The sequence below is a fragment of the Vigna angularis genome, chromosome 11 (assembly GCF_016808095.1).
Source record: "Vigna angularis cultivar LongXiaoDou No.4 chromosome 11, ASM1680809v1, whole genome shotgun sequence".
Lineage (NCBI taxonomy): Eukaryota > Viridiplantae > Streptophyta > Magnoliopsida > Fabales > Fabaceae > Vigna > Vigna angularis.
In genome coordinates, this window is record NC_068980.1 from 8,229,257 (window position 1) to 8,245,309 (window position 16,053).

The 16,053-nt window shown below is 34.6% G+C and overlaps 1 protein-coding gene across 1 annotated transcript; it reads right to left on the reverse strand.

Moving 5' to 3' along the window:
* Positions 1-5,927: 5,927 nt before the first annotated feature.
* LOC108332864 (uncharacterized) lies at positions 5,928-6,383 on the reverse strand. Its single transcript, XM_017568162.1, has one exon. It carries the CDS (start codon positions 6,381-6,383, stop codon positions 5,928-5,930), a length of 456 nt encoding a protein of 151 aa, XP_017423651.1.
* Between the last annotated feature and the right edge of the window lie 9,670 nt (positions 6,384-16,053).

Genomic DNA, 16,053 nt, shown 5'->3' on the forward strand with positions numbered 1-16,053 from the left:
TCCTTCAATCTCAGGGTCTTCATGATGTCTTTGAGGCTGCAGTCCTCCTTGTGTGAACATCCCCTGCATACACTTAGACACAACTAGGCTACAGCCACAAATTAGCCCAAGTAAAATTGAAAATCTATTTACAACAAAAGAGTTAGTTCTATATACAAAATCAAGTCTACATAAGTTAGAAACCTCACAAAAGTCTAGTATTGACACGAGTCCCCGGCAACGGCGCCAAAAACTTGATGAGGCCCAATTTAACTTGTTAGCCGTTGCTAGGACTCGGGTTCAATCCCCAAATCCTTGGCAACGGCGCTAAAAACTTGTTAGCTCAAAAAATACTTGTTGGGCTCGATTTCGGCAAGTGCACCGAATCGTTCAAGTAATAAACCGGTAAGATCGGGTATCGTTTTCCCAAGAGACTCGTAATACTAGAGAATTGTGCGATTAACAACTCATATAGACTCAATAACATAACATCAATATACAGAACAAGTGCAGGAATGTAAATTCACACATAATTACAAGGTTGGACTTTGGTATTGAAGGCACTTGGAAATGGAAAAGACTAGAAATGGTATGAAATGACATTGTTAAGGCTAGTTTTCACCAATGCACTCTTGTGTATAACCAATTTCGTCTCCTCTCTATCAATTTACTAAAGTCAATCCACTAAAACACTCTAGCCCTAATTCCTTAGGTGAAAGAGCCTAGGTTTTCCTTATCAAATCCCAATTCCTTGGCAATCTAACAAGCAAAACCCGCATTAAAGAGCTGGGATCTAAGACAACATGCGAATCATCTTCCATTCCTAGAATCAATGACCCACAAGGACTCCTATTTCAGTTCAAGATTTCATCTTACGTTCCCATAATCCATGAAACCCCAAAATCAAGCCATGAACGTTCCCATTACATGCAAGCTTTAAGATCGGAAACAAGAATACTAGCAATTGATAGAAAAGACATATATATATTCAAATCATTCAACAATTACACAAGAATTCAAAGGCTACAACTAATCCCAACAAGATGGGTTTGGTTCTCCATTTCCATGGAGAACCCTAAAGCTTACAAAATGGCCATGGAAGAAGATGAAGAACCTAAGAGGAAGAAGGGAGTGTTCCCACGAACCCTAGCAGCCCTCCAAGCTCTCCTTTGAGTGAAATCGCGCCTCCAAAAGACCAAAGACCCTTTCCCCTTCGCGTTTTAGGGTTAAATAAGCTGTCTGCCACATCAGTAAAAGTCGCGCCCGGGCGCCCTCTGTTTTCGCGCCCGAGCGCGAGCCTCTCGCATTTGGACGAGCGTCCTCCTTCCTGGACGAGCGTCCTCTTTCCTGGACTAGCGTCCTCTGCCTGGCTGGACGAGCGTCCACTTCTGCCTGGCTGGACGAGCGTTCTCTGCCTGGGACGAACGACCTCTCCTGGACGAACGTCCTCCTTCTGCATGGACGAACGTCCTCTTCTGGACGAGCGTCCCTCGTGTCTGGCTGGACGAGCGTCCTCTTCCTGGACAAACGTCCGCTCTCTTGGACGAGCGGCCACCTGACTGGACGAGCGTCCTCAATGTGGGACGAACGTCCTCCAGCTCCTGGACGAGCGTCCGCTCGTGCTTCCATTCTGGACGAGCGTCCACTCTTCTGGGACGAGCGTTCTTGCACTGCTGATGGCATTTCTTCGTGCTAATTTCTTGGTCCAGTTCTATCGTTTGTTGGAGAGTCTTCCAAGCTCATTTTTAGCTACAAAATAAGGGATTATTGATGAAAGTACATCAAAGTAGCCAAAAACACAAATATTTATAAAACATGACAAAAGAAGAGGATTAAACAAGTTACAAGTTAGAAAGGAGTTGATTTTGCTACTAAAATGATGCTTAAATAATGGTAAAATTTAGCATTATCACATGTGAAAAGCAAAAGAAAAAGAAAAGAAAAGCTCAATGCAAAAGAAAGTCGGGGATAATTAAGAATGGTTGTGTTTAGATGATTCTCTTAACTCAAGGGTTTTGTGATCCAGAAAAACCAATTGTTATTGTTAGCCCAACCACATTATAAGCCATTGAAAAGTCCTTATGATGATGTTTGCTTGTAAGTGTTTTTGATTATGGTTAAATAAAAGGCAAAGTTGATTCATGTGACATTGTGATAGAAAAATGAATGAGTGAATATCTCCTATACACTTGTGTGTTTGAGTGAAACACTTTATCTAGTAAGGATAGATTCCATGAACACATAAGAACATCCTTGCTTAGTTGATTGATCATTCATGATAATAACATTTGTTGGATATTATGTGATTGAGTGAACACTAAAAGCATGTGCACATCTTGATTGAAGTCTTGGTGATGAGCTAAATTGAGTATTTATTTGTCTTGAAAGAAGGATTTTTGAATGTGATGAACCATTGTATGGATTGGTCGAAGATTGAGTTACATCTTATTTGCTTGAGGACAAGCAAAGTTCTAAGTTGGGGTTGTGATAACAGTTGAAAAACTATTATTTTTATACTTAAAATTGACTTCAATTACAACCTTTATGACTTACAAATTAGCTTGAACTCATGATTTTGTTGAATTGTTGGAAACAAAAGAGTTGAACCGGTTTTATGCTTGATTCCCTTGTTTTTGCAGGTTTAAAGATGAAATTGATGAAAGAAGTGAAGTAGGATAGAGATGGAATCAGAAAAGGACACGAAAAGTGCAAAAGAAGAGAAATCGCAAGTACCGCTCAGCGCTAATTATCGTTGAGCGGCACTCTCAAAGACCCGTTGGCACCGTTGAGGGGAGAAATGTCGTTGAGGGGAAGAAATGATCACACGCTACTACCGTTGAGCGACACTTTTATGAGTTTGTGCTTAATTTTCTGTATTTTGTTAGAATAATATATAAGCTTTAGGACGTCCTAGTGTTTGTATCTTTGGCTGGAACAAAGCAGAAACACACTTTTCACCCCTTGGGGGTAGAATTGGAGATGGTGACGGCTCTCCTTTTCTCTTTCTCGGGTTTTTCTATCTCTTCCATTCTTTCATTCCATTGTATTTCATCTAGTTTCACCATGAATATGGTGAACTAAACTTATTTTGTTGCTGGGGAATCAATGTAAATCCTTAGAAACTCTCTTGTATGGAATTTGTTCTTCAAGATCATTTATATGATACATGCTTTCTTTCATTAATAGTTAGGATTTTTCCTCTTTACTCAAAACATGCATTGTTTAACTCATTCGATGTCATGATTATTGGTTTATTCGATATGGACACATACGAGGAAATCTAGATCTGGGGAATCTCTCCCAACAGTATATTACAAACCTAGACATAGGAGTATGATGGTTGGTTGCCTTTAAGCTTTTGTGCTTCAGAATTAATTATTAGGAATGCTAGGAATTGTATGAACTCATAATTAAGGATAGGCTTTCTTCGCCGAGACATCGGGTTTAAAGTAATTTAGAAAGTGACATTAACATTAATGAAAAGAATGATGAATTTCTAAATACAAGAGAGTGGATAGGATGAAATTGATAAACCCAACAACATATTCATTCATATATTTCAATTCACGTGTTTTGTTTCTTCTTGCCCATTGATCATCACATGCATACATATTTACTTTTCAATCTTTTGCATTTGAAACTTACAACAATTTGTTCACAAGTCTTAATTAATCAACAAAATCACACAACTGTCTAGGCCGTGAGTCCTTTGGGAGAACGATACTTGGTCTTACCAGGTTTATTACTTGATACGATTCGGTTACACTTGCCGAGAGTTAACAAGTTTTTGACTCCGTTTTTAGGGAATGAAGATTTGTTCATCAATGGTCAACACCCAACTTGAAGAGATAAGGATCATCCCAAAGATATTCTTTGGAATCATGTAAAACTTCTTCTTTTGCTGCCAAGTTAAGTCATCAGAGAGAATTCCTGCAGCTTTAAAATTTGTCATATCTACAAACCATGGCCTCTGTTGTATGAGCATCAGACGCTCATCAATAAATTCTCCCTTAATTTCTCCTTCTTTATCAGTCACCTCAGTGTTAAGGAGGCGAGACAAATGATCAGCAATGACATTCTCGCTCCCCTTTTTGTCTTTAATTTCAAGATCAAACTCTTGTAACATTAAAACCCATCTTATGAGACGTGACTTTGAATCAGACTTTGCCAGTAAGTATTTTATTGTTGAATGGTCAATGTAAATGATAACTTTAGACCCTATCAGGTAAGGTCTAAACTTTTCAAGAGCATACACAATTGCCAAAAATTCTTTTTCAGTTGTGGCATAATTCAATTGTGCATCATTCAGAACTATACTAGCATAATGAATAACGTGAAAAACTTTGCCAAGTCTTTGTCTCAACACAGCCCCAATGGCATAGTCACTAGCATCGCACATTAACTCAAAATCTTGAGTCCAATTTGGTGCGACTACAACAGGGGTTGAGACTAGCTTCTCTTTCAATATTTCAAAAGCTTTCAGACATTTCTCATCAAACTCAAACTGAGTGTCTTTCAAAAGCAAATTGCAAAGGGGTTTAACAATATTGGAAAAGTCTTTTATAAATCTCCTGTAAAATCCAACATGTCCAAGAAAGCTTCTTACCCCTTTGACATTTGTAGGAGGTTGTAGCTTTTCAATCACATCAACCTTAGCTTGATCTACACTTATCCCCCTGGATGAGATCTTATTCCAAAGGCAATCCCCTCACGAACCATAAAATGACATTTTTCCCAATTCAACACAAGGTTCGTGGCAATGCATCTTTTCAAGACTACATCCAGGTTCTACAAGCATAAATCATATGATTTTCCAAAGACGGAGAAATCATCCATGAAAACTTCTATGCAATTCTCAACAAGATCAGCAAAAATGGCTAGCATGCAACATTGGAATGTGGCAGGAGCATTACATAGACTAAATGGCATCCTTCGGTATGCAAACACACTAAAGGGACAAGTGAAAACAATTTTTTCTTGGTCTTCAGGATTCACTACTATTTGGTTGTACCCGGAATAGCCATCTAGGAAACAATAGTAGGCTTGTCCTGCCAGCCTTTCCAACATTTAATCCATAAAAGGGAGAGGAAAATGATCTTTCCTGGTGGCTTGATTTAATTTCCTATAATCAATACACATTCTCCACCCTGTGACTGTTCTTGTAGGAATCAAATCATTCTTATCATTCTGAACAACAGTCATACCCCCTTTCTTAGGAACAACATGCATAGGACTCACCCAAACACTATCAGATATAGGACATATCATTCCTGCTTCAAGCAATTTTAGTACTTCCTTTCTCACCACTTCTTTCAAAGTTGGATTCAATCTTCTCGGTGGTTGTGCTATGGGTTTATAGTCCTCTTCCATCATAATCTTATGCATGCAATACGTTGGTCTTATACCTTTCAAATCGGAAATATGCCAACCTATTGCCTTTTTATTCTCTTTTAAGATTTCAACCAATTTTGCTTCATCATTCTTTGACAGAGAATTGCTAATGATAACTGGCTTCTTGGAATTTTCCTCTAAAAACACATACTTAAGATGATCAGACAATATTTTCAATTCCATTTTTTCCTGATCATCTAAGTTAGCCTTTTCTAATTTTTCCACTTTCACATGAGTGGATTTTTCTTCTTTCAATTTTTCCAGATGTTGTGAAATCTCCTATACTTTAGATTCCCTTCTAAAGTAAGTTCCTCACATGAATTTATCAAAACACACTCTAAACGAGATTTCACGTACATCTGACTCTTTACCTTCTCAACCACATCATCCAAAACTTATACTCTGAAACAATTTCCTCTATCTCTCGGGTGTTGCATTGCTTCCACAACATTGAAAGTTACTGTCTCATCACGCAACCTCACCTTAAGATGGCCATCATCAACATCAATTATCACCCTAGCAGTTTTCATAAAAGGTCTACCAAGTATAAGGGGGACTTAAGTATCCTCCTCCATATCTAAAATAACAAAATCCACTAGAAAAGTGAATTTGTCAACTTTCACTAAAACATCTTCAATAACTCCATATGGGTACTTGACAGACCTGTCTGCTAGTTGAAGTGTCATCCTTGTTGGTTTTACTTCCATGTCCCCGATTTTCTTTAACATAGACAAAGACATCAAATTGATACTTGCACCTAAGTCTATTAATGTTTTTCGAATGAGAAGTTTTCCAATTGTGCATGGAATAGTAAAACTACCAGGATCTTTGAATTTTGGTGGTAGAAGTTTTTGGATTATTGCACTACAATTCCCGTGCACCTCAATTGTCTTTTCTTCAATGTACTTTCTCTTCTTGGTCAACAAATCCTTCATAAATCTGGCATAAGAAGGCATTTGTTGGAGTGCTTCTGAAAAGGGAATTGTGATTTCTAACTTTTTAAAGAGAGCCATGAACCTGGAAAATTGACTTTCCTTTTCCTTTCTTGAATAAGTCTTTGGATAAGGTAAAGGATTTAAAACTTGTTTTCCTTTATGACTCTCTTCCTCTTCCTTCTTTTTATCTTCTTCTTCCTCAACTTTCTCTTCTTTCTCTTCATTTAAGTTTTTCTTCTCTTCCTCCTTCCTCACAACTACTCCTTCTAACACTTTACCACTCCTTGTAGTTATAGCTTTACAATGCTCTTTTGGATTTGGTTCAGTGTTAGCTCCAAATGTATTTGCAGGCTTGTCTTCTAATTTCTTAGCCAACTAACCAATTTGAACTTCTAAATTCCTTATAGAAGATTTTGTGCTCTTTTGGTTTGATATGGACATTTGCATGAATTGTTGAAGAGTTTCTTCAAGTTTGGATGTCCTATAAGATAAAGTAGGTTGTTGTTGAAATTGTTGTTGTGGTGGTCTACTAGAACTAGCCTAACCCATGCTAGGATGAGGTTTCCATCCTTGATTATAATTTCCATAATTGCCTGGACGACCTTGATTACCCATATAATTTACCTCTTCCTTAGAATTGGACTGAATATCACACTGTCCATTTTGGCGATCACCACCACAAAGTTCACAACCTTGCACAATTTGAATATGTTGTGCCGGTGATACAGTTTGGAGTTCTTTTGGTAATTGTGACAACTTTTTCATTAATGATTCAAGTTGTTAAGTCATGATTTTATTTTGGGCCAATAAGGCATCTTGGGATTGCAATTCAAACATTCCTTTCTTTTGCGTTTGCACTCTTTCACTTTGGACATCGTTATCATTAGATGCCATATTCTCTATTAACTCATGTGCCTCATCAGGTGTCTTCCACCTAATGTTACCTCCAGCTGAGGTATCTAACATTAACTTAGTGTGAGATTTTAAACCTCCTAAGAAAAGATTTAATTGACTAGGCACGTCAAATCCATGAATTGGAGTTTTTCTTAGCAATCCCTTGACCCTATCCCATGTTTGACTCAATGACTCTTCAGGCTCTTGTTGAAAGGAGGATATTTCTTGTTTACCCTTATTGATCTTGGATTGGGGAAAATATTTATGCAAAAACTTTGCCACAACATCCTTCCACACAGTCAAACATCCCTCAGGAAAATAATTTAGCCATAGCTTTGCATTTCTAGCCAATGAGAAGGGAAAAAGACTCAGTCTGATTGCTTCATCTGGCACATGAAGAATTTTCACAGTGTTACAGATCTCATTAAAATTTGCCAAATGATTGTAGGGATTTTCATGTGACATTCCAGTAACATGATTGCTCTGAACAAGGTGAATTAATGTTGGCTTCATTTCCATATGAGCAGCATTCACCATAGGTTGGGCTATACTATTGAAGGTTGAAGGTATTGACACAGAAGCATAATCTTCCAACGTACGCCTAACTCTTGGTTATTCCTCATCATGATTTCCCTCCATATCCTTATCCTCTTGATCTGAAGAAGAAAAAATGTTGGAAGTAGCAGACACACTAGCTTCTCTAGCTTCTTTTTTTTTATTTTCTCTCCTACGTCTACTGTTATTCCTACGGGCTGTTCTCCCAATCTCAGAATCAAACAATAAATTTTCAGATTTTGTTCTGCGTCTCATGTAGAACAACAATCTTAAGTGATCAACCCAAAGAAATAACAACAAAAACAAAACACAATATATATACAAGAATTAAAAACAATGGATATATAGATAATGGAACAGAATTGAAATTGATAAACAATGAATGATTGAAATAACAATAACAATCAAATTCTCCAGCAATGACGCCAAAAACTTGGTAACTATTTGGCAAGTATACCAAATTATTCAAGTAATACAGTGAATTAAGTTAAGAGTATCGTTCTCCCAAGGGAATTTGAGTCACGTTATTCAATTAAAATTATTTATCAAGATCAATTACTGATGATAACATTTGTGATTTCAATTTGGAAATTAGCATGAAATTAACAACGTAAAAAAAATTAAGATTGAAAAATACGATAAAAGATAACTGGAATTGGTGTTTGACTAACATTACAGTAAAATTCTGGACAACATACATTCTCTGTTCAAGCATTCACATAAGAGTATCTTGGTTTAATTCCTTAAAACAAGTTCTAAAATTATCTATCAAATTATTAATTCCTTAATTAATTCAGCAGATAATTTTGCATTAAATTCAGATGTTGAGAATGACCAAAAGCACAGAAGCTATTCCTAGCGTAGTTACTTTTAGTTTCTTTTCTTACGTTTCTGGTTATAAAAATACTTCCCCGTACAAAAGAACTTTTAGAGAGAATTACACTTCCATATAATCAAAAGCAAGTCAAGAAAAGAACAAGAACAAAAACATATATTGCACAGGAAATTTACATTAATGTGTCATCATACAACCAATTCCAATGAACAGAAAGATTAGTCTATCCTAGACATCTCAAACGTACTCTTTTCAAAAATTCCTTGCAGAAAGTGAAGTCTTGATGTCTTGAAAGGTCTCCTCAGTGTCTCCTGAGTTCTCCAGTATTTTTCTAGCTTTGTTCGTGTGTCAGAAGATAATTTATGTCTTTCTGTCACGTCTTTTAAAGCCACTTAACTTCATTAATTCGCTCAGCGCACATGTGTGTATGCGCTGTGCGAATTTTTCTGAATTGCTGCACTTCAACTGATGATATTCGCACAACGCACAGGTACTAGTGCGCTATGCGAATTCCCTCCTTCTGGCAATGCGAATTTTGGCTTTCGCTTTGCGAGAATTGGCTGACAAAGTGTCCAAATAACAACCTTTCCTGTACAATGTTTAACATAACGTTCTACTACCTATTACAACTTTTCAATGAGGAACAACATGAATAATTACAAGATTGAGCTCATTTATAAGTGTAAAAACAAATCTTTTTCACACTTATCAACAACATAGGAAAATATATTTTTAACAACTTTTTTTTTACGACTATTTTAAAATTGTTTATATAGTAACTTGTGATTGGTCCGTTTTAAATATACATACCAATAAAATAATGACACATTCTATTGTTAGAAAAAATGTTAAAAAAATTGTTAACTATCTATTTTACAATTGTCCCTATATTATTATGTTGTACGACATGCAACCCTATGAGAAAATGATTGTATGATTCGTCCTAGTCACTTAATTTCTTTAAAAGTGTCTTTTGTTTAGCTATCTATTCTTTTTCTATATCTATTCTTTTTCTATACACCTCATAATAACTATGACAATTTTTTATTTCAATAATTAATTTTCTATGGAAATGAAAGGTTAACTTTCACCTAATTGACCACAATGGAAACAATGTGGATGAAAACAATGTGGATGATGTCCAAATTGATGTGATCATGTGATGCGATCCATTCAGAATTCGAATTTTAAAGAGTTTGAATTTTCAATTTTGAAGAATTTCGTTCAACGTGAAAAGATTTAATCACAGTTCGGACCAAATTTCAATAAGATTTTCTAATATATTTTTCGAGAATCAATGAAGAAAAGAAATTTGAAAAAGAAAATCAATTAGAATCCTGCTCGTCAAAAATCAAATTCCCACTAATTCTTACCACCAATTACACCTCTTCACATCTTCTTCCCAAATAATGAGTTATCTCAAACATGATCAGTAAAAAGGTCTGTACCTCTAATACTGTTGGCACGTATTACTGTTCTATAAATAGGTTTACTGCAGAAAAAAATACTGTATGAAGAGAAAAAGGGAGAACTGAATTTATGGTAGTCTAGACAGTCTAATGATTTTTGAGTTTTGTTTATTTGTTATGTTTCCAAATTTCATTAATTTGGATATATTAAAAAATTAATATATTTTAATATTAGTGTACATCAAGATATTTTAAAAACATAAAAAAAATTAGTAGAATTAAATTATTCAAACTGTTTCAATATTTTCATAGTTAATTTAAGAGATTAAAAATAAAATAAAATATTTTTATTCGAATATACCACCATAAGTCAATTCCAAGTGTTTTTACTCAGACTGAAACTGTAACATTCCAATTTAGTAATATAAAAATACTAAAATGAACATCATATGTATAACGATATAACAAGTACTACAGATTTATTATGAATAAAATTATTCACGTGAAGAATAAAAGTACAACCTAAACTGGAAGCTTCACTCCCAATCTCCCGCTGAGTCAATTGAAAGATTGCATCCTTAAGCTCACACCATTAAGGTGATCATCGCAAAAGAGAAACAACACACAACAAACAACACAAAAACAAGGGTAAGCTAGATTTAAAACGAATTCATACATTGATATAACATACCACATACATAAGTATTCATGCAAAATAAACTAGTTCAAAACATCCTAACATGTTATGACTTAGACTTGACTGTCCAGACTTAGAATGATTGACGACCTATGGCGGGTTGTATACTCGTGGTGGCCTCTACTGCTTTGCAAAACCATTGTCAATGAGTTTCACCCTACCACACTCACGAGGTTAGTTTGTTCCGGACCTTGAGGCATATTGGAAGCCCCCAAGACTAAGACCTCCTGCTACTCCTCACACATGTGTCAATCCTCTCTACTTGAGAATGAAAGACCATTGGAGTTCAGGATAACCCTCAAGACTGAGATCCCTGCAATCATTCTAAACAAACTTGAATCTCACCTAAAGATTCCATTTTGAACTTACTTTCATTACTTTGAAACCACACTTTAATTCCATTTGAATCACAATTTATCTCTTTAATACATATCTAACTCAGTACACCCTCATACATAATCTAAGATAAATCAACACATCATTCAAATCAAATAAGAACACATAAGAAAAGTGTAAACAAAAACCTGGACTAGTTGCTAAGCGCATACCCTTACTAAGCGAAACCCACCAAACAGTGGATTAGACCCTCAAATCACTCGCTCAGCGCATAACATTCGCTAAGCGAATAAAACTGACAGTGTTCCCAAACCTCAAAAATTCGGTCAGTGCATACCATTTGCTTAACGAATAAAACTGACATTGGTCCCAGACCTCAACAATTTGCTCAGCGCATACCATTCGCTCAACGAAAGTCCTTAGACAAACAAACCACCTCTATCACTACTCGCTGAGCGAATCCACTCGCTCAGCGAGTCTGCATAATTCTGCAGCACTAAAATGTGCATAATTACCAACCTACACCAAATTTACCAATTTTAACTATTTTTTTCCCAACTTCTAACTCTTATAGATTGTGTTATACACTCAATTAAACTTAACTAAGTGTGTATAAATCCTTCTAATATCAATCTAAACAAGTAGCCTTAAGATTTCACCCAAAAACTTACAAAAACTCAACTTATTGACCCAACTTGAATTTTACCCTTTGTGGCACAATTCCAAGTAACTTAGGGACTCTAGAAAGTCCTATATAACTCACCAAGACTCCTCAAGCTGATCATACAAGCACATAACCTACAACTTAGATTTTCACTAGTCCACTTCCTAAGAATTGAGTTCTCAACCAAGTTGAACTCTACCTAATCACTACCACTCAAACACAATTCATATTTCTACAATTCTAGACGTTTGAACATGACATAACCCAGCTCATACTCAACCTTAACTGTATAAAAGTACTTCACCAACCATTTCTGAATATATTCTTACTCACGAACTCATTTATAGACCAAATAACCTACAATCCAAAAATCCCTTTTTCTTTCAACAATTCAATCAACACAAATAACTTCAACAATGCAAATTCAACATCTCACACACATTCAAACAGATTCCTCAGGTTATACACATCAATCATTACAATGCATCAACTTCACTACTTTACTTCCATCATCACTATCACACAATAACATTTTTCATCCCAACAGCTCAGAATTCACAAACTATTAAAAACATATTGCATACTTAAATTTAAAAGTAAATATCTAGCTTCCCTTACCTCAATGAGACGCTACACAGCTCTAGAAAACCCCAACCGAATGCTTGCACTGCAAGGAAACTCTAGAAAACCTACAAATCACCGATTGGTGATAGGAAACCAACCTTAGAACCTAAATTGAACTAAGAATCAAGAAAGAAGAACTCTCTTCACATGCAAAAACAGATTCTTTTGCATGCTCACAGATTTAGGGAAAAATTTAAGGAAAGGGAATGAAACTTACTTGCTCTAATCAACAATCTGATAGGGCAGATAGGTAGACCTTGACGTCGTGATCATCTAGGCACCTCCTGATCGTCAAATAGATGACTTGAGATCAAGAACTCTTAGAGAGAAGGTATAAAACTCTAGAAAAGTGATTTCTAGAGAAATGATACGTTTTAAAATAATGAAACTCGTTTATAACAAAACTATTTATAATAAAACCGTTTAATATTAAAATAATCGAGTCTCACTATTTTTAGACTACCATCTCTTCTAAAATACCATTTTTCAAGGTTTTAAAAAACTAAAGTATTGAGCCGAAATATTTATTTTACTATTAAAAAAATCAAACACTCTTATTTTTCTTTGTCATGATATTTTATTTTTATGAGTTAATATTTATATTAAGTTTAATTTTATAATTTTTATACATTCCGACACACATCCAAACATATCCCACAATACAATTACAATATAAATAATATATATATATATATATATATATATATATATATATATATAATTTGTATTAATTATTTATTAATTGGACATTATATTTTATATCATTTGCAACTTGAAAATTGTTTTGGGAAATAATAAAATATTAAAATAATTCAATTCTAAATATGATGTTTTTAACTAAATTTTTATAGTTTTAATTTAGATAGGTTTATATTTACAATTATGATTTCAAGACAAACAATTATTTGGATCACGTATTCTGATATTAACATTGAAATATAGGTGTGTAAAATGTTAATTATCATGGATTTGATTATATTATTGTGTCAACCAATATTGCTTAAAGTGTACTAGCTTAAATTGTGTGGTTTTAATTATGTAATGTTTTAGTTTGAAGACTTAAATAATAATTAGATTTAATTAGGTTTCAATTTTCTCATAAATTCCATATTTTTATGTGTGTTTTTTTATTAAAATAAATTGTTTATTGGATACTCAAAATTTGTATATATTCTATTTGAGTTTATGTTATTTAATTTTTTAATTTTTATTTTGTCTTGTTATTTTGTTTATTTGTTATCTTGTTTATTTGTATCGTGTTTATTTGTTTACACGTGTTAAAAAATATGCGGTTTTGTAGTTAATACATAAATTATATTGCAGTTAATGTAAAATAAATAATGACTTTTATTGTCTTCATTGAAAACTTGTTAACATGGTGGTGAGAAAGTTGATCTCTTGGTCAGTGATAACATAAAAGTCTCAGGAAGCATAAGAACCTTTTATTTCAAATGTTTACAGGGGAAACAATAAACATCACTTTTCTATTTTTTTTTTATCGAAGTCAAGTTGCAAACAATAAACAAAAATAATTAAGTGAGTGATAATAATTATATCAAGGACTTAAAGTCCATGATGTTTAAATGTTTCAGTCAAAATTATTTTAAGCTTTTGTTAGTTTTTTTTATATTGTTATGAAATTTGATTTAAATTCTATAAAACATCAGAGAGTGATATATGTTTTGTAAAAGGTTTTATGTAACATCCCAAAAATATAGTTGTAAACTATATTTTGTCGAAACAATCGGTATCATTATAAAGTCGCGCAGCGGAATGAAATATAGATAGCGGAAAGCGTGTTCGGTCAAATTCGTATTAAGATGATCCGTTTTAGAAAATCAATTTTCTTAGAGAAAATTTATCAAACAGTTGACGAGCATAAAATGTAAAGAATGTAGTGAGTAGAAAAATTCAACACATAATTTTTATCCTGGTTCGATCCAAAAGAATCTACATCCAGTTGTTAATCACTATAAAAAGTGATTAACGTTTTTCACTAAAAATTAGTTTCACAAATTTACAACGGAGTAAATAAAATAGAAAGATAAAACATTCCTTCGACGAACGAACCGGAAGGGAGCTTCCTTCGAACCGGAAGTAGGAATCTACACTCTCCTTCGACCAACGAACCGGAACAGTGCAAATAAAAATCTTCCTTTGACACACGAACCGGAAGATGAAAGCCTTACCAACTCGAAGAGAATCGCTCCGACCTTTGACCCACAAAGCACGAGCTTCTCCTGTTCACGAGACCAAGCAAAGTACTTGAACTAGCTTTTTGGAACTTCCTCAGATTCTCAAAAGCTCAGAGTTCACCCTCTAAGGGTTTTGGAACAACTATATATAGGCAACTGGTCTGAGTTAGAAAAGACAGATTACAACTGCCACTGATAATCGATTATTGTTAGTGATAATCGATTATTTAAGTCCGTTACAGGATTTTTCAATAAGTGATAATCGATTATCCTGAGGAACAATCGATTATTCCAGAGACTTGTGCAGTTCTCATCAAGACCAGTTGATAATCGATTAATTGAAGGAATAATCGATTATTCCAGAAATGCTTTTTTCAAGAGTGCTCATGGTAATCGATTATAGCTTCTCATAATCGATTAAATGCGTGACTTAACTAAAGATACAAGATTTTCTAAGTATTACATATTCTAAGACTTTCCTAATACATTTATATTCTACAAAGTGCTTTTAAAATAATTTTAACAGCTTCTTCAAGTCTATCTTCTTGCAGGATCATCAAAATCATTTATCTTCAAATTTGCCAATGCTCCTCATTGGTAACATATTTAAGAGTACTTACATTTACAATAAAATAGAAAAGTTACAGGAAATAAAGCTAACTTATAGTTATCCTAAAATAACCATAAATTTTAAAACTTTATAGAACCCTATACTGAAACAAACCATAAGAATCAACCGAACGGTCATACAAGCAGTGTATTACACCGAACGACCCTACACTAATACAAAAATAAGCACAAGACCGATGGTTTTACTCTAACGGAAACCATCCTCTAGTGTCAGTACCTGCTCTAGAGAACCCTCATCACCTTCTGCTCACACCCACAGGGTGATCATTGCAATGACAAAAACGACCGAACGAACAACATGACAAGACAATAATAAGGGTAAACTAATGTAATTTAATTAATCCAATAAAACATATAATTCAAACAAATATAAGAGTAAACAAAAACCAATCATGTCAATCATGCAACAACCAAACATACATTTCCAGCAATGACTAAACGTATAATACATGCAATGACCGACCACTTTTACCCTCACTGTTCGGACTGTATGAATTGTGTAGCTACGACGATTGTGCACCCGTGTGGTGTAGTAGCTGGGATGCCCTCAATAGCTGCCCCCAGGGTTAGTCCGTTATACCTCACCCAAGTTAACCTTATGGACTAGCACCTCCTGCCATTCTCTCACATGAGTTACTCCTCTCTACATGAGAATGAGTAATCACAGAATATCAGGATAAACGTCAGCTAAGCATAACCACATTCATACTTTACAATTCAGTAACCAACCACAGGATATTCCTCCTTGAAATACTCTTTCATATCCATACTATTCAATTCATGTCATACTTTAAATACCATCATATTTAACCATCAATACAGTCAAACCGAACAATAAAATACGATCCCATCCTTGAACAAAACCGAAAGAGATATCATCAGACCTATGAACAAGACCGAACGAGAGAA

Coding starts and splice junctions, on each gene's coding strand:
- LOC108332864 (XM_017568162.1), bottom strand. CDS start 6,383: ATGGCTCTCTTTAAAAAGTTAGAAATCACAATTCCCTTTTCAGAAGCA.